Source organism: Podarcis muralis, chromosome 11, assembly GCF_964188315.1.
Source record: "Podarcis muralis chromosome 11, rPodMur119.hap1.1, whole genome shotgun sequence".
NCBI lineage: Eukaryota > Metazoa > Chordata > Lepidosauria > Squamata > Lacertidae > Podarcis > Podarcis muralis.
The window spans coordinates 38,765,715-38,792,018 of NC_135665.1; the positions used below are offsets into that span (position 1 = coordinate 38,765,715).

Here is a 26,304-nt window from a genome sequence, read left to right on the forward strand (position 1 = left end):
AATATGCCTTAAAGGAAGGAACAAAGAAAGAAAGGGGTTGTAAGTGCCTTAAAAAAAAAGAAGAAGAAAGAGGGGGGGGGAATGAAATCCCAAGGAATAGAAGGGAAGAACTAGTAGAAAAATAAGGCCAAGGGGAAAAAAATCAGAAACCTAATAACCAATAAACTTAGCTAGTCAGTAGAGCTGAGGAGGAATGTTCTGCTGCGTCAGGTAGGGAAAAAACTGAGGAAGCCGGGCCTACTTCTCACAAATAAAAACTTTGCTCCTGCCTGTGTCAGCTGACAAGAGATGTACCCACTCCATTGGCCACAGCATTCCATGAAGTAAATTAAGCAGGTAATAATTGCTTAAACCTGAATACTACTGGTCAGGAAGAGAAACAAATCATTTGTTAAAACTCTGGTATGGAAGGTGAAGAACTGTTCCAACCTATGTTGGAACTTAGCCAACACTGCTCCTTTGCAATGCATCATCAGGAGGCAATGGTTTTCCTGAAAGAATGGGGGGAGATGCTTAATCCTAGTCCTGCCCTTTGCTTTTCCATGGCAACTCCCATCCAAGATGCTTTCCTACAACTTTGGTTCCAGACCAATAGTTGTAATAGAGTTGCAGGAGGGAAGCAGCTGGTGGGGGCACGGTTAAACACTTCTTTCTCTTCTGCCCCTCCAGAAACTGCATGTCAAGGGAAAAGTGACACCTGATATAAACTCACAATGGAATTTTTAGTTTTGCCTGAACTATATGCTAGATTCAAATGTTTAACTATATGCATACAAACAAATATGTGGATTTACTTCCAAGTAAAACCAAGCACCTATCAATCCAGGTGAATATACTGATGACATTCCACATGCAAAGTAGTGATGAAGGCAAAAAATGGGTACCAGGGATTTATTTTGGCACCTCATGACATTATAAGCAGACCTGATTTCCTTATGTTTTTCCTTCTATAAGATTTAATGTTGTTTTTTGAGAAATAATTACACAGCACTGGCTTAGCTTTTATCCCTGCTTGAATTTTCCCTCTTTTGTATATTAATATAGAAGAAAATAAACGATGAAGCATGGACAACTTTGTTGGCGGCAGTCCTAAACTGTTTGATATGCTATCTTATTTAGCCACTTACAAACATAAAAACCCCACATTTCCCTGCTTGTAGCACCCTCTGCAGTACAGCCACTTTAATGCAACTGGGGAAAAAACATCACAATGCTCTGGATGAAGACAACATTCTACAAATTTTAATTATAGTACTTTAAAATATTTCAGATATCAGTTTCAACTGTATACTGACAGCAACCCATGCTAATAATTAAAAAAGGAAATAATTTTAAAGAACTACAAACAGGAACTATAAACAATGCCACTGTTTATTCAGAACATGCCATTTAAGACAAACACTATATTGTTTTTATCTTGTTCTATCTGGGAATACTACCAGAAAATACAAGCTGCCAGTCACTCAAAATACAAAATAGAACAATTAACTTACCATCCCTGTTAGACAGCAAACACACTAGGCCGTTAAGACATGTGTCAGTCACTTCCGAGATGTTGGTTGCACATCTGCCTATTGCCTGAATTGTAGCTGCAGCAAATTGTTTATCTTGGCTTTTCACATAGGTCTGAAGAAAATAGGAATTTCAGTCTTCAACACATTGGTCTCATCAGTTTAAATCTTTAACAAACCTATCCTTCCCTTTGGAAGCTACCTTCAGTTTTTTTAATTAGCGAATGTGAGTGATATAGAAATAGGGCAACAGGCTATCTTTAGTTACCCAATGCCAGAAGGGATTCAGCCATCATGTATATTAGTAGTGGGTAACAACTCAAAGCCAGTGATTAGTCTGAGTGTAAGAACAGCATGGTTCATGAATAGTTCTCAGAAATATTTCAATTAACTTGCTGAATCCAACTAACAACTAACTAACAAACAAAAGGTGATAGTGAAACAATTGCTGCATGTGAAGATGCGAAAAATGAGTTCTTTGGAACACCACAGATGTTCCAAATATAAATATTATATACCAGTAGGTTCTGAAACAAGAGCAATGTGAGTCAATCAAAAAATACAATCAGAACATAAGACAACTCCTTTTTAGAATACTAGTATCTAGGGAGCTTTTGCCCATCTGCAACTTGTAGCAGAATCAAGCTGATTTACAACAAAATACAAACCATATTTTGTGTTCTATGGGTGATATTCATGATCACAAGTGGACTTCCCCTTACTACCCGCCCCCAGCCCCTGTAACCTCCCATGCACTTTCAAAGTATGCATCAGAGGGTTGGACGACCCTCCATAACAGATCTGGGGTGCACATGGGGGCTATAGGTGTGAGAAAAGAAAGAAGTCCCATTACACAACTGGAAAACCACTGCACAGTTGGGCAGGCATCACTAGATAAAGTTTCAAAACCTTTAAAATAAAAGAAAGGAAGCTGTTTTTCTAATGGAAAAATCTTGAATCAAAAAATCTCGAATCAGCTTAAGCATATGCTTCAAGTGATGTTTCATAGAATAAGAATGATGTACAAACCTGAAATTCTCTGAGAAGAGTTGAAATGTTGGCCTCATTTGCTAAGTTAGTTAAGATTTCAAGCTAAAAGAGAAAAGAAACTGATTAGGAAAACTTGGAAGAATAAGGAATGTTTTCTACATTGTGAACAGTTCTGAATTACAAAACGAAAAGCCCTCAGCAAGTTGAAGGCTGGAAAATAAATCATCATGAATTTTTAGTAAGATAACTGTTGTCAGGATTAAAGGAATTGATTTGAAAGCTGTGTGGTAGCTCATATGATCCATCTGGATTGCAAGAACTCCTAACATGGCCCATGCCTAAGGCAATGTTCTGAAGCTTCTATCCAGGTGTAGAAGAGAGGCCTTTTCTGAACAAAAAAAATTCCTTCCAGTAGCACCTTAAAGACCAACTAAGTTAGTTCTTGGTATGAGCTTTCGTGTGCATGCACACTTCTGAAGAAGTGTGCATGCACACGAAAGCTCATACCAAGAACTAACTTAGTTGGTCTTTAAGGTGCTACTGGAAGGAATTTTTTTTGTTTTGACTATGGCAGACCAACACGGCTACCCATCTGTAACTGGAACTATGGAAGGCCTTTTCTGAAGTTGGAAAAAGGAGCTAGAAAAATAAACACTATGCCAGTATTATATAACGCTTCAGGAGTTGGGAACCTCCTGTCTGTTGGCCTAATTAGGCCTGCCATACTTCCCGATATGGCCTGAAAGGCTGTTGTGGGCAAGCCACACTCACTTGCCCTACACCTGAGTAAGTCTCTGTCCCACTGTCCAGTTTTAAGCTGCTGCGGCGTTGGGACTTTTCCTCAGACACTGGAATCACTGACCCATAGTGCCTCCATCTTGGCAAGATTCAGGTATGTTCCCTCATCCATCTCACCACTGCATCCAAGCGCTAGTTCATGGTCTGCACTGCCTCTCCCAATTCAGATGTTAGGGAGAAATAGAGCTAAGTATCATCAGCATATAAATGACATCTTGCCCCAAATCTCCCCATGACCACTCCCAGAAGTTTCATGTAGCTATTAAATAACATTGGGGATAAAATGGTGCCCCAAGGCATCCCATAGAGTATTTGCCAGAGGGCTGACAATGCTACTCTGTGAACTCAGCCATGAACCAGAACTACTGTAACACAGTACAGTGGTACCTCGGGGTACAGACGCTTTGGGTTACAAACTCCACTAACCAGGAAGTGGTTGCTCCAGGTTAAGAACTTTGCCCCAAGATAAGAACGGAAATCGCACGCCAGCGGTGCAGTGGCAGAAGGCCCCATTAGCGAAAGCAGACCTCAGGTTAAGAACCGTTTCAGGTTAAGAACGGACCTCCGGAACGAATTAAGTTCTTACCCTAAGGTACCACTGTACCCCCAATTTCCATTCCTTGGAGCCAGTCCAGGAGGACACCACAATGAATGGTAATGAAAGGTAAAGAAGCAGAAAGGTAAAGAAGCAGAAGCAGGGTCATATGCCCCTTGTCCCACTCTCAGCAAAGACCAATTCAAACCAGATTCAAAAAGGTCTAGATAGGTGACCTTTTCCACTGCCTTCCCTAGGAAGCAGATCTTTGCAATTGGTTCCACACCAACTTCTTTACGAGTGGTTTTCTCAAGGCAACAGGGGCCACCCCTTCACGTTATGAAGTGTTAATTACATTCTGGACCCAAACAGTCAAACACCCTTTGTGAGATCTAATAAGCCAAAAGGGACAGGAATCAATAGGATCTATGGTTGGGTGAATAGCCACAAGCACCCTGTGAATAGCCACAAGCACCCTGTCAACCTCATCTGGCTGCATAAGCTGAAACCTATTCCACAATGCATCATCAGTTGTGGCACTGGGTACCTGACTTGGAAATGAAGAGTCAAGGTCACTCTGAAGTTGAGAGACTTTAGACTCAAAACATTTTAGTCATTATATTCTGTACTCAATTCACAATTTCACATCTGCATTTCTAGTGATGTATATATATAAAATATACACAAATTTATGTAATCCCAATCTTTCTAATACAGTGGTGCCCCGCAAGACGAAAAACCCGCAAGACGAAAGGGTTTTCCGTTGCGGAGGCGCTTCGCAAGACAAATTTCCCTATTGTCTTGCGAGTCTTGCCATTTTCCCCCGCTTTCCCCCCCCTTTTTCAAAGCCGCTAAGCCGTTAATAGCCTTTTAACAGCTTAGCCACTAAGCCTTTAATAGCCGCTAAGCCGCTAATAGCGCTAATCGAATAGGGTTGCTTCGCAAGACGAAAAAACCGCTAGACGAAGAGAATCGCGGAACGGATTCTTTTCGTCTTGCGAGGCACCACTGTAACTAATTACAGAAGAAAGTTGTTCTCTTTTCCCCTGCTACATCATTCTTTGCTTCCTATACAGTAGATCAGGCTTCCTCAACCTCAGCCCGCCAGATGTTTTTGGCCTACAACTCCCATGATCCCTAGCTAGCAGGACCAGTGGTCAGGGATGATGGGAATTGTAGTCTCAAAACATCTGGAGGGCCGAGGTTGAGGAAGCCTACAGTAGATTATTTAAACAAATTACATGTAACAACTTACGTTTCTGTCCTCTTTGACATTAGCAGAGATTAATTAAATGCAGATCGTTTACTTATTGCTTACTACAAATTGCACTGAGGTTCTGCATTCAAAAAATGTCTTCCTTTTAAAGACTCAGCAAGCGATTTTATACTTACTAGAAAGCAAGCCTTGTTCAACACAAGTTTTCCTGCTAATTAAACATGTGCAAGAGAATGCTATCCACAATTTAAATTGTTCACAACACAGAGTACCGTATACACTTGAGTATAAGTTGACTTTTTCAGCACATTTTTAATGCTGAAAAAGCCCCCCTCAGCTTATACTCGAGTGAGGGTCCTTTCGGGCTGCTCCTTCCTCCGCCGCCGCCTTTGCCGCTGTCAGAGGAGGAGCGAGCAGCCCGATTCCTCCGCCGCTGCAGCCACCACCAGGTTTGTGGAGTGGTGAACTGGCTTATACTAGAGTCAATAAGTTTTCCCAGCTTTCTGTGGTAAAATTAGGTGCCTCGGCTTATATTCGGGTCGGCTTATACTCGAGTATATGTGGTATATTCCTCATAATATTGCTCAAGATAAAATTTCCTAAAGAGATGAGTTGGAATTTTGTTCTTTTTGTTTTAGTATTACAAAACTGTTATCTTAAGGTCAATGCTGAGGAACAAATATATTCATCCTATTAAGAATAATTAGTGTATTTAATATACCGTATTTTTCGCCCCATAGGGCGCACCTTGTTTTTTTGGGGGGGAAATAATGGGAAAAAAATTTAATTCCCCCCGCAAAGCCCAGAAATGCAGGCAGCTCTGCGCAACCCTAAGGAGACCGGTGCAACTTCGCGCCGGGCTCCCTAGGGTTGCACAGAGCTTCCTGAAGCCTGGAGAGCGAGAGGGGTCGGTGCGCACCGACCCCTCTCGCTTTCCAGGCTTCAGCGAAAGCCTGCATTCGCCCCATAGGACGCACACACATTTCCCCTTCATTTTTGGAGGGGAAAAAGTGCGTCCTATAGGGCGAAAAATAGGGTAAATATAAAATATAAAACCATACCTTTAATGTCTTGATCATAGTTGGATCAGTTGACCTAACATAGAAACTCTTCAAGTAAGGCACAAACATGCCCTGGGGAGGGAAAACACAAATTAACAATATGTAGTAATTATACTGAGGTTAAAACGTAGCAATTTTGAAGTTATGTATTCAAAACGTCAAACCTTGTGTTGGATTGACATCGTTGCTATATTCTGGAGAACAATGTACTGTACTTCCCTAAAAGTCAACGTTAGATAATTAATATGCATAACTCTCAAACACTGCTCTATTAGAAACATTTTTAAAGAGCTAGATTCAAAAGTAAAGGTTATTTAAATTCTTAGAATGCTCTTCAAAATGATTTTGAAGATATGTTATATAATGAAATATCCAAGTTCTTTGTTTAAAGTACTAAATGGGTTCAGAGTTATTGCAAACACTGCCAACATTGATGGAAATGAAATCTGGTACACTCCTTTGGGAACGTTGATTACACCCATATAGTCAAAGTAAATTTACAGAAGCATACCTGGTTTCATTTCATTTTAAAAAGCCAGGATAGGTGTATGTAGGGAACTAACATGAGAGAATGGTGGCAGGAGAGGGAATGCATAAATCCTGAAACTTAATCTTTAAAACCTACTTCCATTGTATGCTTGTGCCAGATCTTGATTTTGAACCAAATTTATACCTTATGAATGTACACTATACTTCTTTTCTAGTGAGCTTTATAAAACTGAGCTCATTAAATACTATTAACATGTTTCAGATTTTGTAAATATTGATCAAATCCATGTATGAATAATGAATACCTAAATTACTGTTATACAAGTGAAAACCAGTTTACCCTTTCATAACTTTTTACCAACCACTGTTGGGAAAATCAGCAGAAATGTATGCTTGATTTACCTGTTACTACGAAGTAAACGTACTAATGATTTAGCAACAATCCCAGCTTCAGATTTGGGTGCTACATGCCAATAAAGTTGTGCAATTGCCATCACCACCTGAAAAAATGACGACAAGTCACCTCCTTTCATCTGGTAATTACGCTTTTCTTTCACATAGTATAAACGTATTTGCATACAGAAATTTTTAATTTCTTACGTTCCTTGAAGCAAAAGAACATATTCAAAGACATCAGGTATTACATTATTTTCTCTGAATTATAAGCAGCTTTCTCAGCAGATGAAAAAACAAGTGTAGGAAAAAAAGCTAGCTTCAAGGTCTAACCCCCCCCCCCCAGCTTTAAAATATACTAAGCCACAATACATGGCAAGGTAGGCCTGCACGTTACACGGTGGTTATGTTTGGATATCTATTGTACTCAGTACAGCCTATTTTCAATGGCTAAATTAAAAAACACAGCCTGGCTTTAAAACCCCCCAAAGACATTTATGAAGAAAGTTAATCTTACAGCAGCATTCCGGCTTTGTAGTAAAGGCTTTGTATTTCGTATAAGCAATCGGTGGTCTGGGTCCATAGAATAGGGCTTGTTTGCTTCCTGATTTTTCTCTTTCTGCTCTTCTTCAGATCCATAGAAATTCTTCTCACTATACTCTTCCAGAATTCCCTCCTATCAAAGGTGAGAAAAACGCATAAAAACATACATATTGCTTTACTTTTCACTTTCAGGTAGCACCAAAAACATAAATATGGTATGTCACCTTCTAAATTTTGTTTAAAATATTTTGAATTTGAACTACAGCTCAAATTTCTCAACAGATTCCTGGCAAACACTGTTTCTTTCTCAGAGCCTGTAGAAAAAACATCTATTGGCTGCCTGGGCCTCTGTAATTCAGCTGACCAAGCAAAAGCTCAATAAGTAGTATGTCTATATACTAGAATAATAGGAGGAGAACCATAAATCAAATATAGCATGAAACCTTAGAGATCAATCAGTGAATCTTCCAGGGTACAAAATCTATTCCCCCATACTTTCATATACGCTTAACCACCTATTTCCCTGAGACCATCAAGAGACATTATGAGTTCACATAAAATAACAGCCTGATTATTTGGCATGTTATAAAAAGTATATGCTAACTTCAATGTTTTCAAATATCATACTGCGGAGACAAAAGATTCGGAGAGTAATGGTTTGCTGTTGTTTTCTTAAAGACTACAAGGATGTAAAATTATTGTGCCCAAGTTACTCTATTCAATACTCAAGAAATATCTGTAGAATCTTAAACTTAGAGTGTAACTACCGTATTTTTCCCTCTATAACACGCAGATTTTTTCTCCTAAAAAGGAAGGGGAAATGTCTGTGCGTGTTATTGAGCGAATGTGTGGTCCCTGGAGCCAAATGGCAAAAAAAAATCAGGCAAAAATCAAATTGCGCGTCTCGGAGAAGGGAAACCTGAAAAGAGGAAGCGGCTGCTTTCCTGCATTCTGCCTCAGGGTCTTACTGCCCACCCTCCTCTGTTTCCTTGCTGTGTTTGCTCAAATGGAACAAAGAGCAGGGAAAGCCCCTCCCCTCCAGGCAAGCAGAGAGGAAAGGAAAGGATCGTCTTTCATTCTAATTCCTCTCCGTGAAAACATGCAGGAGGGAGAGAGAGAGAGAGAGAGAGAGAGAGAGAGAGAGCGCACGCGCGAGCTGGCTGGCTTGGGTGGGTAGGTGAGGGAAAACTTTTGCCTTCCTTTCCTCCCTCCCGTTATACCCCTCTCCTGCATTCTTAGCCAGCTGCTTCTCTGCACACCCCTCTCCTGCTCCTTGTCCATTCTGTGTTTTTCCTTCCCTCCCCACTTAAAATGTGGTTAAAAACCATGGATCCTCAGGATCTTTGCATTGGGTCACCCCAAATTCACCATCAGATCACATAGCATGTCCATGGCTACAGCCTGCCCCCCAAAAATCACACACCCACATACCCAGTCCCCCCCCAGCCGCTTCCTTGGTCCCACAGGAAAGCCAGGCAGGGGCTGCACATCCTGCCCTCCGCCTCTTCCTGCTGCCCCCAACAGACAACCAGGCCTGCAAGCTTCCTCTTCTGACATCGCCCAGGCCCCCACGCAGCCCCCCACCAGCAAAACGCCCAGGAGTTTGAAGGGACCCGAGGGCCACGCAGCCAAGGGGTCTAACTCTGCAGGGAAAAGCTTCCTGTCTTTCCTCTGCCCCCTCCCCACCGGAAAGGGATGGTGGCTGCAGGCTCTGCCCCCCCCTTAACATCTGCAAAATGATTAAGGCTGATACATTGTGTTACAGGATTTTATCTAGGTAACTTCCCTGAGCTGTCAAGTTGAAAGGGTACATTCAGGCATAATATTTCAACATTTAACAACTTTAAAGATGTGCCCCCCCCCTGTAATTTCCATAACAGTTGGAAGGACAAAAATATAACCTCCTATGACAACTCCTGCAACCCATGAGCTTTCAGACAAAGATCATGCATGGACAAATGTAAAGATCTTTGGAAAGTATTGATCGAAACCACAGTAACAAACGAATCAATGTATCTTCAAGGGAAAGAATAAGTAGATCCATTTGCATATATAGCTCTGTAGGCTTAATGAGATTCCCACAAAACATTAGGAAGGCCTTTCTGGTGGTGAGAGCAGTCAGACAGGGGAAGGGGCTTTTAGGGAGAGGTCGGGGGGGAGGGCATCTGCCAGGGATGCTTTAGCTGTGAGTCCTGAATTGCTGGGGGTTGGACTGGATGACCTTTGGGTCCCTTCCACCTCTATGATTCCATGACCTTTAAGGGAAGTCACCTCCATCTTCCTCTCAGAGCAGATGCCCACAAGCCCTGGGCGGGAAGAGCCCGAGAGAGAGAGAGCCCGAGAGAGAGAGAGAGAGAGAGAGAGAGCCCGAGAGAGCGAGAGAGAGAGAGCCCGAGAGAGAGAGAGCGAGAGAGAGAGAGCGCAGCCAAGCCCCCTTCACCGCCAGCCCCCTCTCCCCTCCTCCCTAGGCGGCAGCTCCGCCATGACCACAAACGGCGGCGGCGGCAGCAGCAGCCGCGCGCGGCCCGGGCTCCCCTCGCCGGCCGCGATAATTTTCTTAAATTATGTCAGCGGCGCCCGGCAGAGCAGCCCTCTCGGCCACGGCAGCCCAGCTCTCCCAGCCCCCGGGGGCCGCCCTCCTCCCTCGCGCACCCGCAGCGTTCCCGCCGGGGAGGCGGCGCCCCCAGGAGAGGCGGCAGCGGCAGCAGCAGCCGCGCGCGGCCCGGGCTCCCCTCGCCGGCCGCGGGAGCCAAGGCGAGGGAGCCAAGGCGCGCGGACATTTTTTTAATTATTGGCGGAGCCCCCCCATGGAGTTGGCGCCTATGCAGTCCAATGATATACATGTCTACTTCAGAAGTCTCTTTGTGCTTAATGGGGCTTTCTGCCAGGTAAATGGGTACAGGACAGCAACCTCAGAGTTTAGGACTGTTATGAGGGAAAACAGGGCACTTGTGATTTTAACAGCTGTATCTTCACTCGGGAGATACTCAGCAGTGGGCCAGAGGTCTGTATAATCACTGCAATGACTGAATTCATGAGTAAAATTTAACGCACAGTGCTAGATGTAGTTAGTTTATCACCTTTTTTGTTACCCACTGAAGGCAAAGTTGCCAGGCAAGATCTGAATTCTTATCCCAACAATTATACCAACCGCTAATGATTCTGTGTAATTAAGCTTGGAACGCACATTTTAAAATCAACAGCTAATGAATTGGTGAACTTAAAAGACATGCTTTCAAGATACTCATTTATATGAAATAATAGCTAGAGTGTTTACACACTAAATATTTTAAGTCTTATATCAGTATGACTAGCACTACTGTACTATCACAAAATCCTAATAGGGATATGAATCTTTATTCTTTTGTAAGAATGAAGATAATAGGGCTTGTACCAAAATTAATACACCGTAAACTATTATCTTCCTCTATGTTTATTGGTGGGTCCCTTTACCTGTTGAGGCACACAAAATAATTCAAAATTACTAATCCTGCAAGAGCAGAACATTTAACTTGGGGAGGAGGAAATATACTGCTCTGAAAAAGAAGGTAAATTCATAAAATAAAAATGCAAATATGCATTTTAACATTCTTGAATGTATTAATCTGAAAGGTTTAATTTCCATTTTCCTGCATCAGCTTTATTTATAAAATGTCGTGCCCTATAAATATGCTGTTATTTTCTATAGTCAAGCACCCCCTTAACAAATCTTCTCATTAATATGTAAATTTAAAGTCAATCGGTCTTCTCCCTGACAGCACCATGAATTCCTAGTGCACTGTATAATCGGTTTTGACTTGGCAACCACTATTTATCAAAGATGTCAGTTAGAAAAATTATGGAAAATGCACTGCAATTGATATGACTGCAATATACTTTGTCAACAGTTAATTGTTCCTCAAATCATACATTTACATATAAACAGTCTAAATACTGATCTATAATGATGCAAATAAACTAAATTAAAAATCTGTTCTACTACACAAGAAACCTTGTTATGTGTTTATTTAAGAACCTATTGAAAAAAGCATGGAGACCTGCTGATTTCAAAGAGGTTCTCCTTCTATTTTAGCAATTAAATTAGCAAGAAACCAATCTGGTTTCTGAACTTTCTTGCCCTGTGCAGACATAATACTGCCAATCTCTTAATCATGGTTAAGAGACAGAGTGGCTCCCAGGTTTACAAACACAATCCTCTTTCTTTGTCAATTTTAAATGTGCTGTAGTATTACATATGGACTGGTACTAATCTGGGCTACCACCAGTGCAGTGGTAATGAATACAACACTAAAGGAGAAGCAGCATGTAAACCACTTGCAGTTTCTTAACAACATTTATGAGTTTGGACACACTGCAGTTGTGCTGGGCCTCTATCAGGCAGCATTTATGAGTGAGCAGCTAGTGATATTGCCTGTTCTTAAAGACTGCAATACCTTGTCATCCTTGTGGCAGCAAAAGCTAAAAATGTGCCCATGCTCACAAGAATGGTACAGAAAGAAACAAGGATTTGAATGAAAAGCGAGATAACTACAATAAATTTTCCAATAACAACAAAAATACAACTTCATTTGTTGCAACTATTATGAAGGTTTGGGGTAAGATATGAAATGCTGTTGTGGCAATTCTTCTAAAACTCCTTCACAACAGAAAGGAGTTCATGAAACAACAAACATAAATTATTTTCTTTCACTGCAAGTCCTATCGAATCCAAGAGATGGAATCCTCTTATCAGTAACCAGTGATGGGCAATGCTGATGGCAGCAACAAACGTTATGAAAATCTAATCTACTGAATTATTTGCTTCGAAGTTATCAAATAAAAACAGATAACAAAATTCCAGAATGCAGCAAGGTGACTGAATCATTGAATGAATGCTATTCATCTCCCTCAAGCACAATAATATTCCTTTACAGAGTATGTTAATAGAAGTACACTAAAGAAGAAAAGAAAAAGACATCTGGATATGAACAGGAATGTTAGTGTGCAGGTTAAACAGCAAAAAGATCTTGTTTCACATGTAACTGGAAGCAGCATTGTCTTTTCTGTTCTGACTAGACTGACTTTGATCAATCCAGGTCATGAAGCTATTTGCACTACATATCATAATTTTGTGGAAAAAAATACTATGTACATAGGAACGGGAATGACAAATGGGAAGAAAGACTTCAGGATTGCACCAATCTCATCGCTGCTGAACCTGTTTATCATGAATACAGCCACACACAGCCTTCGAGTCAGCAAAGGAAGCTACAACTTCCATAACTGGATAACCCATTCTTCAAGGACATCCCCAAAATGAAGATGGGTGTATAGCATTAATTGATCCCACTGAGACGCTGATATAGTCTCCAGAAAATGGCTTGTATATGCTGGCTGAAACTTATATACAGTGGTACCTCGGGTTACATACGCTTTGGGTTACAGACTCCGCTAACCTAGAAATAGTACCTCGGGTTAAGAACTTTGCTTTAGGATGAGAACAGAAATCAGGTGGCGGCAGCAGCGGGAGGCCCCATTAGCTAAAGTGGTGCTTCAGGTTAAGAACAGTTTCAGGTTAAGAACGGACTTCCGGAACGAATTAAGTAAGTAACCAGAGGTACCACTGTACTCTAATGGGCTCTAAACTGGCAATGAGTGACCAGAAAAGATATTTGTGGTAAATATCGCAATAAAAATGTCAACAGATGTAAAGTATGCAACAGCTGTGAAAAATTTTTATTTTAGGACTCATCAGAAAAGGGATTGAAAATAAAACTGTCAATAGCATAACATTATACTAATCTATGGAAATCTTTTAATAGTATGTGCAGTTCTGCTGCGGCACCTAAAAAAGAATATTGTAGAACTAGAAAAGGTTCAGAAAAGAGTACCCAGAATGATCGAGGGAAATTATGAGGAAATATTACAGTATGAATGAACAAACTGAATCTGATAAAAGTGTCCTTTATTCTTGCCTATATGAAACAAGTCAAAAAGCTAAGCATTAATCCATCATCCATTGAATCATATACACACTAGGGGCTGCCACCACTGCTTGCTCCACCCACCAACCCCACCTACCTCCTTGCCAACAGCCCTTTCCCCCCACATGGCCAAACACACTCCCTTTATGCCTCCCCCATGCTCACCAACTCTCCTTTTAAAAATTTGAGGGAGGTGCTTCACAGAGTGGCTTGCTAAACTGCTGTGTGAAGAGCCTCCCCTGCTCCATTATGCCTTGCTCCAGATGTGTTTAACAGAGGGGACAGCAGTGCACATTGCCTCCCCTCTCCCTGGGCCTGCCTACTGGTGTGGCCACCAATATGGCAGATGATTACTACACCTTACATTGTGTGCGCGCGCGTGCATGCGCAAAAGTTCTATTCTGCCAACGTTAAGGGAAAAAATATCATGGTGTTGCACAGCATACAATTACATTCCTAAAACACTGTATAACCTCCTGTCAACCTTGGGGATAAAGCAATGGAAAAACCCAATCCAAGTGTCTGCACACAACATGTAGGCTAGGACATGTGATGCTTAGAAGAAGCCTTTCAAACAATATATGCAGAAGATAAAATACTACACATGCCAACACAAAAAACAGTAACACACATAACATTATCTTGTAGTACTACAAGTATTACTAGAGGATGGAATTTAACATACAGTGGTACCTCGGGTTAAGTACTTAATTCATTCTGTAGGTCCGTTCTTAACCTGAAGCACTACTTTACCTAATGGGGCCTCCCGCTGCTGCCACGCCACCACCGCACGATTTCTGTTCTCATCCTGAAGCAAAGTTCTTAACCTGAGGTACTATTTCTGGGTTAGTGGAGTCTGTAACCTGAAGCATATGTAACCCGAGGTACCACTGTATAAGTGTAGGAAATACAAGTTTACGACGGGATGAGAGCAGTAATAGAATGATGGTAAATCATTTCATATCTGAAAATGCTCTCACCAGTTTTAAAATGCAGGAAGCCAGTACAACTCAATCTGACAAACAATCCAATATGATCAATAATCCATTAAGTAAGCCTTGTATTTAACAAGTTGCCTGGTAGCAATAGGTGACCAAGAATTCCATGCAGATGAGTGGGCTGGCAGAAAAGGAGAAGATCATTTCATTCCTTCTCTACCAACCCACTTTGTTACTGTGCTAAGCATGAGGAAAGAAGGATCTGTTTGTCCACAACTAGTACAAAACAGAGATAGATCTGTCCTTCTCCACCAAACCTGCTTGATATAATGGGTTTTTTTCTACTTTTTTTCTGCAAGGTAGTAACTTTTGTGAGCCAAGTTACAAGACTGCACTAATCTTCAAGATCAATCTATCTGCCTGACTGTAAAGTGTCAGAAAGTGTGGTATTGCAAGTGTATTTCCAGAAATACAATGACTAAGACTTCATTTAGAAGATCCAATCAAGCCCATACTAGCTGATGTGGAGAGGAGTTGACTGCTCATTCCCCACAAAAATGCTTTCTTTCAGAAATCTACAAAATAATGATGTTTATTCATTTTGATACTCATGGTCTGATGGTCTTGATGCATGACAAATCATTAACAATGCTAATAAGCAAACTGTTGGATCAGTTGTACTGGCCATCTGAGAGCTATTGATGTACATTCCTGAAAGTGTTTGTTACTAAGCCTGCTCCGAACAAGCTAGAAGTATTCAAAGTAACTTTTTAAAAGTTACTTACCTCTTTCCAAGGGCTGACAAACTGCATGCGTGCATATCGAGTCAGCATGTGGATGATGACAACTTGTCCCCATTCCTCCACATCCACCAACAGATTACAGAGTTTTCTGTAGTTCTTGTGAATCAGATCTATCCTGTCTGGACAGACTTCTTCAAATGCCATCACAACACTTCCTGCTACAAGCTAGAGAACAAGAATCAAGCATATAAGAATCAGTAACTCCAATGGACTTACAATAAGTTTGAACAAGCTGTAGGAAAGGGCATGTAGGTTAAGACTACTTAGCAAGTTTGTGAGAAATGCAGCTGCTATGTGGCCTTTATTTCATTTCCTATATTGTGGAAATGCTCTCCAGACAGTGGATGTGCCACTTTATCTAATTGGCTACATCTGCTTTCTTAATTGTCCATCATTGATATGACTTTATTCATTGGCAAAAAGCACTTAAAGGTGGGAAGAGCACTTATCAATCCAGAAGAACTCAGCCATAGAGGACCACTCTTCAGGCAGATGTGTGATTTATTCATTTAAGATTATATACATATAACTGGGTCTATGCCCCTGCTCGCTCTGCTCACCAACCCCGCTGCCATTCCTCCCATATTAACCCCCTCGAGCTTCTCCTTCCCACCTCATGTAACTACTAAGTTTGCTTTTAAGATTCTGAACCCTATTTCTGAAGCTACTTCTCTCTTCTATTCTGCAGTCCTGCTTTGCACCTCTTTTCACCTTCATCCCCATTTCCATATCTCCTCCTTCTTTCTTTTGTGCAACCCCATTACATGCAAACCAACCCCATGGTAACCCCTTGCATCTTCCTCCTCCCAATTATGGAGCAGTCTCCCCCTCCTTTTCTTCAGACCCGTTCATGCCCCTGCTTTCATCTTTAACCCCATTCCCTCCTTTTTTGGAACTCCCTTTGCACCCCCCATTTTCACTTTCACCTCCTTTTCCTCTCCAACCTTCTCCTTACTTCTTCAACTCTCCCTTGCACACAGATCACTCCCATTTCCATGCCTTATTCACTCTCTCATTGTACAGCCCCCTTGGCACACACAGCTCATGATGATATATGTTACTGTAGCTTTAATATGAATATGAGCTTAAGAGCAAGCCCATCAGCTATCTTGTTCAGTTAGATAAGGTGTAGTTCAGTTGATGGATGTAGTAGGTATAGGGGCGTCCACTTGTTAATATCGCTTCTAAATAACAGCACTGAATATGAAACTTGAAGACAACACATAGTACCAGGAGTAAAATACATTGTAGGAAGGTACTATGGAATATTTGAGGGCTCTTCATTCTTCAATTCTTTCACACAGTGTTTGAAACTCCCATTGCTCTAGGAGCATTTTGCGACAGGGAATTTCACAAATGCAAGCAGTTTTTGAGCTCTGGGCACTGTACTATGCCTAAGATTTCAGATTAAAATCGCCACTGTTACTCAGAGGTAAATCCCAACCAAGTTCAATGGGGCTTCCTCCCAAGTAAAACGTGCATGGATTGGGTACCTGAAAACTTTCTTTTCTTTTCCTTTAAACCCAACATGTTTTGTTTAGGTTTTAGTTGCCTTGTTTAATGTACTTTTAATGAATGATGTGCTTTTAAATTTGAAATATACTAGCCAGTTAGTTATGATGGTTTGAGTAGTGCATGTTAAAAGTGTTATCTACCTCAGACTCTCACAGTGATGCTTAAAATCAAAACAAATTTTAGAGTGGGATCACTGAAGGACCCATAAGTCTTTGTCAATATAAAAAAACTGTTAAATGTACAGCCATAAATGAGTGCTTATATCCACACTAGTGTTTGCAGACTACAGTATTGTCCATATATACCAGAGAAAGCAAGAGATCATATGCCACGGATGGCAAAAAATGAATATTTACTGTGCCAACCTCTTAAAACATACATAACAAATTCAAACTTTATCTGTCCCCTGTAATAATATGTAGTACAAAAGGTACATATTAGCCACATACACTCTCACGTTCCTCTGTCACAAAATTATATTACATCCTAAGATTGTTCAAAGATTAATGAGATTACCTTCCTGAATGATAAGCAGTGTGCCACTTTATTTCAGACAGCCTTAAAAAACCATTTTGAACCTTTTGATTTTTTTATCTACCAATTGTTGCTTGTACAAGAGTTAGCAAAAATACTAGTAGTACTGAAAATAATGCATCTCATTGCCCTGTCAGCTATCAGTTGCAAATATGACATAACCACTTGTCACTGTGTATTGCCTATTATCTCTTCCCACCCCTCCAGCAACTGCTTTAATAAATTTTGGTTTTGTTTCCACCACATGCTATGCAAAATAGCTCCTATGATCAGGCTTCTGTATGAAGCAACTGATATGTATGCAGTTAAGCATGCATGTGAAGCCGCTTTCTGTAAGAAAATTAATGTCACCTTCTAGCAGAGCACTGGGGATCTGCATTTCAACCTCTAAAATTTCCCCAATGATTTAAAGTAAGCAATTAAATAGAAGTACAATTTACTGAAATGGCACTTTTGGAAAAATATTAAATACAACGATATTCACTTGTTAGAGTTTTCCCCTATTTTTTGGTTGACATTTGGTTTATTAGTATGCACCTACGATTACAACTGAAAGAAAACAGCTCAGAATATAGTCTTGCTATTATGCTAAACAAGTTCCAAGTCCTGTGGGGATTTCACAAATTACCAATAACTATAAACGTGACGTTGCATTTATTGTCTCCAGCCCTGCAATGTACTGGTACCTGCTGGTCCCAGCATGTATACAACTCATTCCATAAAGAAGGGAATTGATTATTTGTAAAGGACTAAAGAAAATGCATTATACTTACATTTATTTTCTATATCACATCACTTGTAGGAGGAAAATGTCTCATTGTTGACGTTTACAATCTTTTTCTTTCTACAGTTTTTACAACTATTTGCATTAGTTAACACTGCCATTAATTAATATTATCAAGATTACCTGACTACATATGAAAGCATGCAAGCTTTCATATAAAATAAAAATATTGCACTTAACAAACCTTAAATGTTGCATATATAAAAAAGAATTCTTTCTGTCCATTCCCCCTATTTACATTATCTAAACACATACATACACCAAGATCCCACAAACAACCTATAAACCTGCATTTAGCTAAACATAAAAATTCGTAATCATTGTAGCTACAGGTGCTACTTCTCCACAAGAGTTTTAAGGGGAGCAAAATGAAGAATAGGTACTCCACAATTGCCAATATTCAATTTAAATTTCATATTACCCTAAAATTAAGGCTACACACAGAAAGCTCAGAATGTTGCCTTTTGGCTAGCTAATTACCAGTTAGGCAGAAACTGACAGTTCCAAGACTACTAATAGTAAACTAAGGCACTGTTCTTTCTACACCTTGAAAGAGGGTGTGCAAATTCAGTAAACACAGAGGTGGGGCAAAATCAATTTGTGTATTTAGAATGACAGGTCTTTCACAAGGAGTAAGAATCTTCAGCATCCACTTTTAAAAGTTCATTGTATTTATGAAAAGATAGATATGAATATTAACTTATTTGTAAAAACTCCATCATATAACACTCCACTCCACCCTCCACGCCAGAATTTACAAACATGTTCTGCGCTAAACATAAATGATTAACAGTAAGTTCTTTCCAATTCAAGCTATAATTTGAATTGATCTTGATTCTACATGTTTTTAGACAACAGCACACCTCAAAGCAAATTTCCACTATGCTGGGACCTATCTAAATATTTGGGAAACAGCTGATGATCTTAGTTTATTAAATGTTCAATATCCCATAAAACATTGAATTAAAACAAAATGATTCAATCAAAACATAAAAAAACAAAACAAAAAACAGTTTACAGTGACACTGACATACTGAGATGAAAATTAAATAGTTTTTTTGTGCAAGAAAAAATAAATCATACCTACAAAACTACCAATGAGCTCAACAAATTCAAATACAGCTTTCCATTTATGTATTTTTTATATTAAAGCAATAAACATGGTTCATTTGTCTTTCACTGGTTGCCACGTTTTTCTGTGCTGTTGCTATGAACTTCAGCCATTAGCTGCGCTCCAAGGTAAACTACATGAACCATCAACAAAAGTGACACCCAATCTATGGAGTTCATATTTTCTCCAGATTATCTATGCTAGTTGACAAGCTGGTAATGAAAAAAATCACACTAAGCAAATGGTTCCTCTAATAACAATAAATTTTCTATAAAATTATGAAGGGTACAAAATGTTTCCTTGCATCTATTTTGTCATGAATTCTAATTAACGTTGCAAAAACCTGAGAGTGCTGGGTCATCACAAGAAGTGTATCGAGGTTTGATTGATAATATGGTGCAAGTTGGCCTATGCTGCCAACATTTCCTTCTCTTAAATTAATGGCCATCCCACCTGCCCTAATCATACAGCCCAAATGATATTCCCCTTCTTATTTCAATTTTCTGGAAGCATGGAAGCTGGTAAAGATCAGTCATTTATCTTCTAATAGCTGGATAATAGATCTATCACAATACAGCATCTGCACAAACTCAAGTTATTTTCCCACCACAGCAGTAAAGCTTTTTATCAACATTGAATCAATAACTTTGGAAAATCCTAGGTTACCCTTACATCTGTAATCTGAACGCCAGACATTACTTCTAGCATATATCTGTTAAATATGTTAAAAGAATGCACCTTACTTTGTTCCATTTTCCCAAAGGTAATATTCTAGTTTAGAACACATCAGTAATCTCATCACAAAGCCATCACCAATTCTTCAGCTCATTTTTAACAAGCAAATTATTTGACCTCCCAAGAGTCAGCTGCTACAGATAATCCTATCTAGCCTTCACAGGGCACATGGGCACTCAATTTGCTTCAAAAGAAAGCTGTATTTACACCCACAGCTGGAGACCTTAAAAGCCCTTTGAACATCAGTGAACTAAGAATCTGCTATAAAATAGCGGTGAGATTGTCATCCTTACTCCACAACTTTAACATTTTGTGTCTAAGGATGAAAGAAAACCATTTTGTTTCTATTCAAGATTCCAGGGAGCCAAAATATAACAAAGTCCATAGAATGGCAACTTGTTACTTTCCCAACATTCAACCTTGGATCATCCTAGGGACTCATATGACAATTTGGATCACAGTGAAACAGTGGCCAGAGTGTTTTCCTTAAAACTGTAAGAGGATGACATTTTTCTTCTGATTCACACATGTCTGTAATCATGGCACGGATTAACAATGAAGATGCTCTCCATACCAGACTGCATACCATGGTGTTATGTGCGGTCTATAAAGGCCAAATCTGCTAAGGAACTAATCTGAATACAGTAGCCTTCTCAGTAGCTACCTGGACATTTAGAGTGAACATCTTTCAAAAGATGCTGTTGCTTCTGGAACTGGTTTCCAGCATTCACACTCAAACAGCTACACAGGGGGAAAGGAAGAAGAAACTTAACGACTGAGGTTTTATGGGTTCATTTACATAAGAATTGATCCTAAAATGTCTCTTCTTGGCCTCAGTCCTTTCAGAAAGGACTGAAATATAAACCGAAAGAAATAAGCAAGGCACTGGGGTAACATGCTTCTCCACCCACAGTGCCAAATTGTGTCTTCTGCCTGTCTAGTTATTCTACCCTGTTCAGATTAAAGTTTAAAGTACCATAAAGTTACAGGTGAAAAGAAGAGTTTTGATTGCATTACAAAGAAGCTGAATCTGTATTACTTACAGTGCTCTTGTCTTTCAGAAGTTTCTCTATCACTTCAATTAACAGTTCTTTTTGCTCAGGATCAAGGCTAAAAAGTGAACAAAAAGAATTCAGATTCTCTCATTTTAAGAGTGGAATTATGAATTTCACCAAGGGTTATTCAAGCTACTTCTTAATGAATGGGCTAGAAGTCCTGCACGCCATCCTTTCAACCCTGCCCATGGAAATAAAATATTTAAAGTTTTATTAAGAATATTCTGTCAAGATGTAGGCTTCATTTCTTTGTTTTGCTCAACAGACTATGTTTTAACGGTGTTTGGTGCTGTACTAGGTTGTTTCATGGATCTTCTATTTACGGTTGTGAACCGCTTTAAGGATTTTTTGATGGAAAGCAGTCTAAAAATTATTTTAAATACAACAAAAATGTATGCAAAATGAAATCAAACAATTAATGGCAGGAGTTAATCTGACTAATGAAATAACTTTGATAAGTGCTGCAAATATACAGCACTGACTGGTCTTCACTATGTTAATTCAGAACCTTTAGTCAAAGTTGTCTTGCTCATTTTATGCCCATTAGCAGGAAGCAGTTATCAAAAGCTGTAGCTAAACTTCATTATAACACACTCTACTGAGCACTAAATACCTATCTTCCATATTTATGGCTAGAGAACATACCTGTAAAGCTTTTGGATTGCATGGGCGGCATTTTTTCTAACGTAGGGTGATAAATCAGCTGATGCTTCTTTGATAGCAAGCATCATAATCGGAACAATAATTGGCACTCTGATGCTGGATAGAACTCTCAAAGCACTTGCACGGATTAACTGATTAGGATCCTAAAATAAAAATAAAATACCAATAGTCATTAGATAAATTCAAGCATATGCTCTTTTGTACTGGAGACTATTTTTAAAATGTCATTTTAAGTTCTTAGTTATAATTCAACGCTTAGTCAAAATAGTCTCCAGTACAAAAGAGTGCCTTCCATTTATTGCTACTATTGTAAACAATAATTCTGCAGGCAAGTCACCATTGTCTATTTTCCAAATGAAAACACCAAGATTAAGAGAATCATTTGCCCAGGCCAAAGTAGTCCATAGAAAGGGAAAACTGCAAGAGATATATCAGATGTTATACTGTATTGCAACAATGCTACTTTGTCAACCCAAGGAGATACCTCATAATTAAATTTAAAATCTTGATTTTGCTTTATGGTGATAGTTAAATTGCTTGTTACTGTACTTAAAGGATCTAGGAGATATCGTAACATTTTGTCCCTCTCTTTAGATTCCCTTGCTGTTTGCACAGGACTGATATACACAGTTCAAGCCTGTACAGTACTCAAGTCTACATGTAAGAAATATTTCTTCATACTCTTAACACCACCGAAGTTGTTAAAAGCACCTGAGCTCACCCCACAATCCAAACCCAAATTATGGGGAAAACTGCTCTAAAGCCTGAGACAGCCATGTCTGTAGCAGCCAAGGTTTACATTTCCCTTTTCTCATCTGGGCATGAAGCCCTTTTCAAGAAAGGCCTGTTACCAAGCAATGAAGGCAGGATCTTTATAAAATGTGGATGCAAATCTGGTATGCTTTTAGACAGTATTCTGATAAAATAAAGAGAAGCGACAGCCAAAGTAGCGTAAAACATCAAAATTAAGGATTGCTTAGCTTGAATGTCAATACCAAGCATGACTTAAAAATGTTCAGGCACTGACGGCATAATTTCTAAGCTGCCCCCAAATCAGAACAGAATCAGTCAAACATGTGCTACCGATCCTACCTTTTTAAACCTAAAACATCTCACTGCAGTAGCAAGATCTCATTTCCACATCCCCATGGTTCTGAGCCCATTATTGGGAAAGGCATGTAAATGACACATCAGAGTTGAAGAACTTCATCTCTGCTACATAAACTGATTATCTTTTAAATTAGGAATGAGGGAAAGCAGTCTTTACAAAATTCACAAACTTTCTGCTTGTGTGTGACTAACATGACTAAACAAATGCATACTTCATATGCAAAACCAGAATATTTTCTAAGCAAAGCTGATCCCCCAATTGGAGTCTCTGTTTAATAACAGTAGCCGTACCAAGTAGGCCAGCATCATCACCATAAGGTTCTAGGACATGTTAAATATTCCTCTACTTATCCTTAGCTAGTTAGTTCTAGCTTTCCCCAATAAAAATTATGTGTACCTTTGTAATGACAGACAACTTCCCAGGAAAACACTGCTAACTAGAAATTTACTCACTTTCAGAGCACGCTGAAAGGTGCTAATTGATAGCAATGCCAGGTCCTGCTGCTCTTCTGCATAGCGCATCAGGTATACGTATACAAGTTTTTTAATCTGAAAAACAAATTAGTTCATAATAGTAAAAAACAAACTTTATTATGGTAGCAGACCAGCATAAGATACAAACATGCAAATAAAATAAAGCACATAAGACTTAAAGAGGAGAGGGATAAAAGTTAATAGTTAAAAGTGGTTATAAACTTAAAGCAGATAGACACAAAAGACAAGCGGTTGAAAGGAACAATAAGGGAAGGAACGTGAAGCAGCACAGGTCTTGCATTCTGTTGTTGTAGTTGTTGAGGTTCATGATAGTCAAATCAGAATCATTTAATATAGTTCAGAATATACACTCTAACAGATGTCCAGGAAGAATTTTGCCTTCCAAACTTATTTTATGCAATGTGTATTTCTGAAGGGGCACAGTCATGAAGAATGGTCATTGTATTTTCCCTAGGACAACAGATTCACAGATTAAAGGCTTCCAAGCTCTAGTTTCATGAGTATTACAAATTAGTCAGTTTGATCTTGCTTAGGCTTAAAAAAATTATGCTTTAGTTAAGTTCTAAACGAAGTCTGTGTATGTTTAACTAAGCACAGAAAAAATTGTTCTGAGTTACATATTGACCATAAAGGTTTATATTGGAGACTCTGAAAACCCCTTAACTACAGCTGTGCTATAATTATTATCACTATATGAAGAAATATTTTTCTGCCCATTCTGCCAAAAAGCAAGATAATGAATCACAGAAGGTTAGGAGCCACTAAATTATTTGTTGTTCTACTATGAAGAAGCAGCAATCAACATTGACAACAAGAGGCCTTTGTAGTGAATGACTGCAGGTGTGCAGAGAAAGCCTACTTTCCTTGAAACCACTCTGAGACTAGAGGCAGGAGGACTTTGATTTCGTGCCTAGACCATTCTTTTATCATTTACCTTCATTCAATGTTACAGCACTCCTCCCTTTAAAACTAATAATAACAGTGCCATATTAGAGCTGAGGAACAGAGGCAGATCTGTTTAATTAGTTTATCAATACAAGTATATCAAACTTCATGAGTTATTGACTAAACCTTTGATTATTTCTGTTCTACACCACCAATTGCTTTCTAGGTCACTTTTCTGCATCTTTTGACATGACACATATAACAAGACTAGGGCAGAATGTTCTTATCAAAATGAATTTTACTAGAACAACAAAACGTTTTTCACTAGTTTTGAGGGCAAAAATTCCTTCCCACCCATGTCACATGCCCTCTGTATGATTCCAGTTTCTTAAGGGAATTCTAAGCTGGAACACCACCCACAGAAGAGAACGAATGAACAAGCATGACCCATGCCCTGGTTCTATGTTGGCAGAGTACACAGCATCATTGGCAAGTATCCAAAAGGTCACTTGGCAAGCCTCAAGTTACAACCAGCTCCCCTCCCAGCAGTCAAAATGCCATTCAGAATGCACTGAAACAGTGCAGTTTTTGCCCACAGAAAGGTTGTTTTATTTCTATTGCTACAGCACTGTAAAGAAATGAAACATGCAGAAACTTGAGGCCTGCTATAAAATATAAGTATTCTAACATTATGCAGTCTTTTGCTAGTTGTTGTAGAAAAGCACCAGAGGTTAATTTTATTTTGTTCAACGTTCTTGGATCCAATGGTACATGTCCAGCATCTGTCCAGCACACTGTTCACTTAACAAGTATTTCACCACTTTACTATGAACCAAACAAATTCTGAATACAGTACATGATTTTCTCTATTTCAGCATACAGTTAAATCTACAAGTATTTTTAACAGTGAACTCTCATAAAAAAAACACTTTCATGGGTAGAATTGAAAACATTTACATTATAAAAGAATAAAATTGCAAGGGTATAAGCTTTGTTATCATACCTCAATATTTTTACTCGCTACATTCTTCACTACGGAAGGAAACAATTCAGATGCATTCTTCCCTCTGGCAATCATCTTGGAACACAAAAGAAAACATTTATTATAGAATCATAGAATTGGAAGGGACCCAAGGGTTATCTAGTCCAACCCCCTGAAATGCATAAATAATTATATTATAACAATTATATTTCTGCAATGCAGAAAAATTATAGCACACTATTTTCAAATAAAGTCCATGATTATGCTATCATGGACTTAAATTAAGTTACTATATTTCACTTCTAAAATTCTTCAGAGCATCTTCATCTTTAAATGAAGTTAAATGTGTCCTTTAAAATATCAAAAGTTGTCTACTAGATAGCCATGCAACTATTATTATTTTTTTACAATCTGAAAAGTGTATGAAAGATTTACAAAACACAAGCAGTTTTGGTATTTATTGGGCAAGAAAGTAACAAACACAAAAGGAAGGCAAATCAGAACACTCTTGGCATTTCTATTCAACTTTATTAGTCATCCTCTGCCTCTCTGCCAGGATATCCTGTGAATTTTTGCTCTGATACATACCTAGCTAAATTAAGATAGAAACTTAGGACAATCCTAAGAATGCTTACTCAGAAAATCCACTGATTTCAGAATTACTTCTAGGTAAACGTTTACCGGATTGCAGCCTAACTTCACCATTTCCAGAATTAATGCTTTCCCCACTAACAGGTCTCAGATAATTTGGCTGAGCAGTTTAATACTACAACATATGAAAAAAGTTTCAGGCATATTTATAAACACACACAATTTGTTGTGATGGTATATTTGGAATATCACTAGCTTTAATATATATCATAGAAATTCACATGTATCTTGCATTATTTAACTGACCAACCATAATAGCTGCAGTGTAGCATGTAAATATGTATTTAGGATCTTTTTAAAGTGTATTTTGTCTCATTAAGTCATAATGATCAGTGTAAATCCTCCTTTGTTCATGGCTCATTAACCCAAGAGAACATAATGGGTCTTTCAAAGACCAAGATATCATTTCAGTTTAGCAGCTTTAAATAGCCTGAATGTTAAAAGCTTTGGTATTGCATATTATATAGAATGAGAGGTTAAGAGTTTGCGATCAGGAAAGTTTCTTTGCTAACCTGTTGCAGTTCACAACACAGTAAAATGCTGG

At 39.1% G+C, this 26,304-nt stretch overlaps 1 protein-coding gene across 4 annotated transcripts in view; it reads right to left on the reverse strand.

Annotated features, from left to right (window-relative positions):
- Positions 1-26,304, reverse strand: part of AP3B1 (adaptor related protein complex 3 subunit beta 1) — a 146,027-nt gene that overhangs the window by 83,033 nt on the left and 36,690 nt on the right. For all 4 annotated transcript variants that reach the window (XM_077936307.1, XM_077936309.1, XM_077936305.1 and 1 more), the window contains exons 3-13: positions 25,131-25,205; positions 23,201-23,296; positions 21,620-21,780; positions 20,963-21,029; positions 15,223-15,405; positions 7,511-7,669; positions 7,003-7,100; positions 6,276-6,330; positions 6,112-6,183; positions 2,541-2,603; positions 1,494-1,626 (exon numbers count right to left, since the gene is read on the reverse strand). In XM_077936307.1, the coding sequence (XP_077792433.1) occupies positions 1,494-1,626; positions 2,541-2,603; positions 6,112-6,183; positions 6,276-6,330; positions 7,003-7,100; positions 7,511-7,669; positions 15,223-15,405; positions 20,963-21,029; positions 21,620-21,780; positions 23,201-23,296; positions 25,131-25,205 (1,162 nt within the window). The remainder of the gene's footprint in view (positions 1-1,493; positions 1,627-2,540; positions 2,604-6,111; positions 6,184-6,275; positions 6,331-7,002; positions 7,101-7,510; positions 7,670-15,222; positions 15,406-20,962; positions 21,030-21,619; positions 21,781-23,200; positions 23,297-25,130; positions 25,206-26,304) is intronic.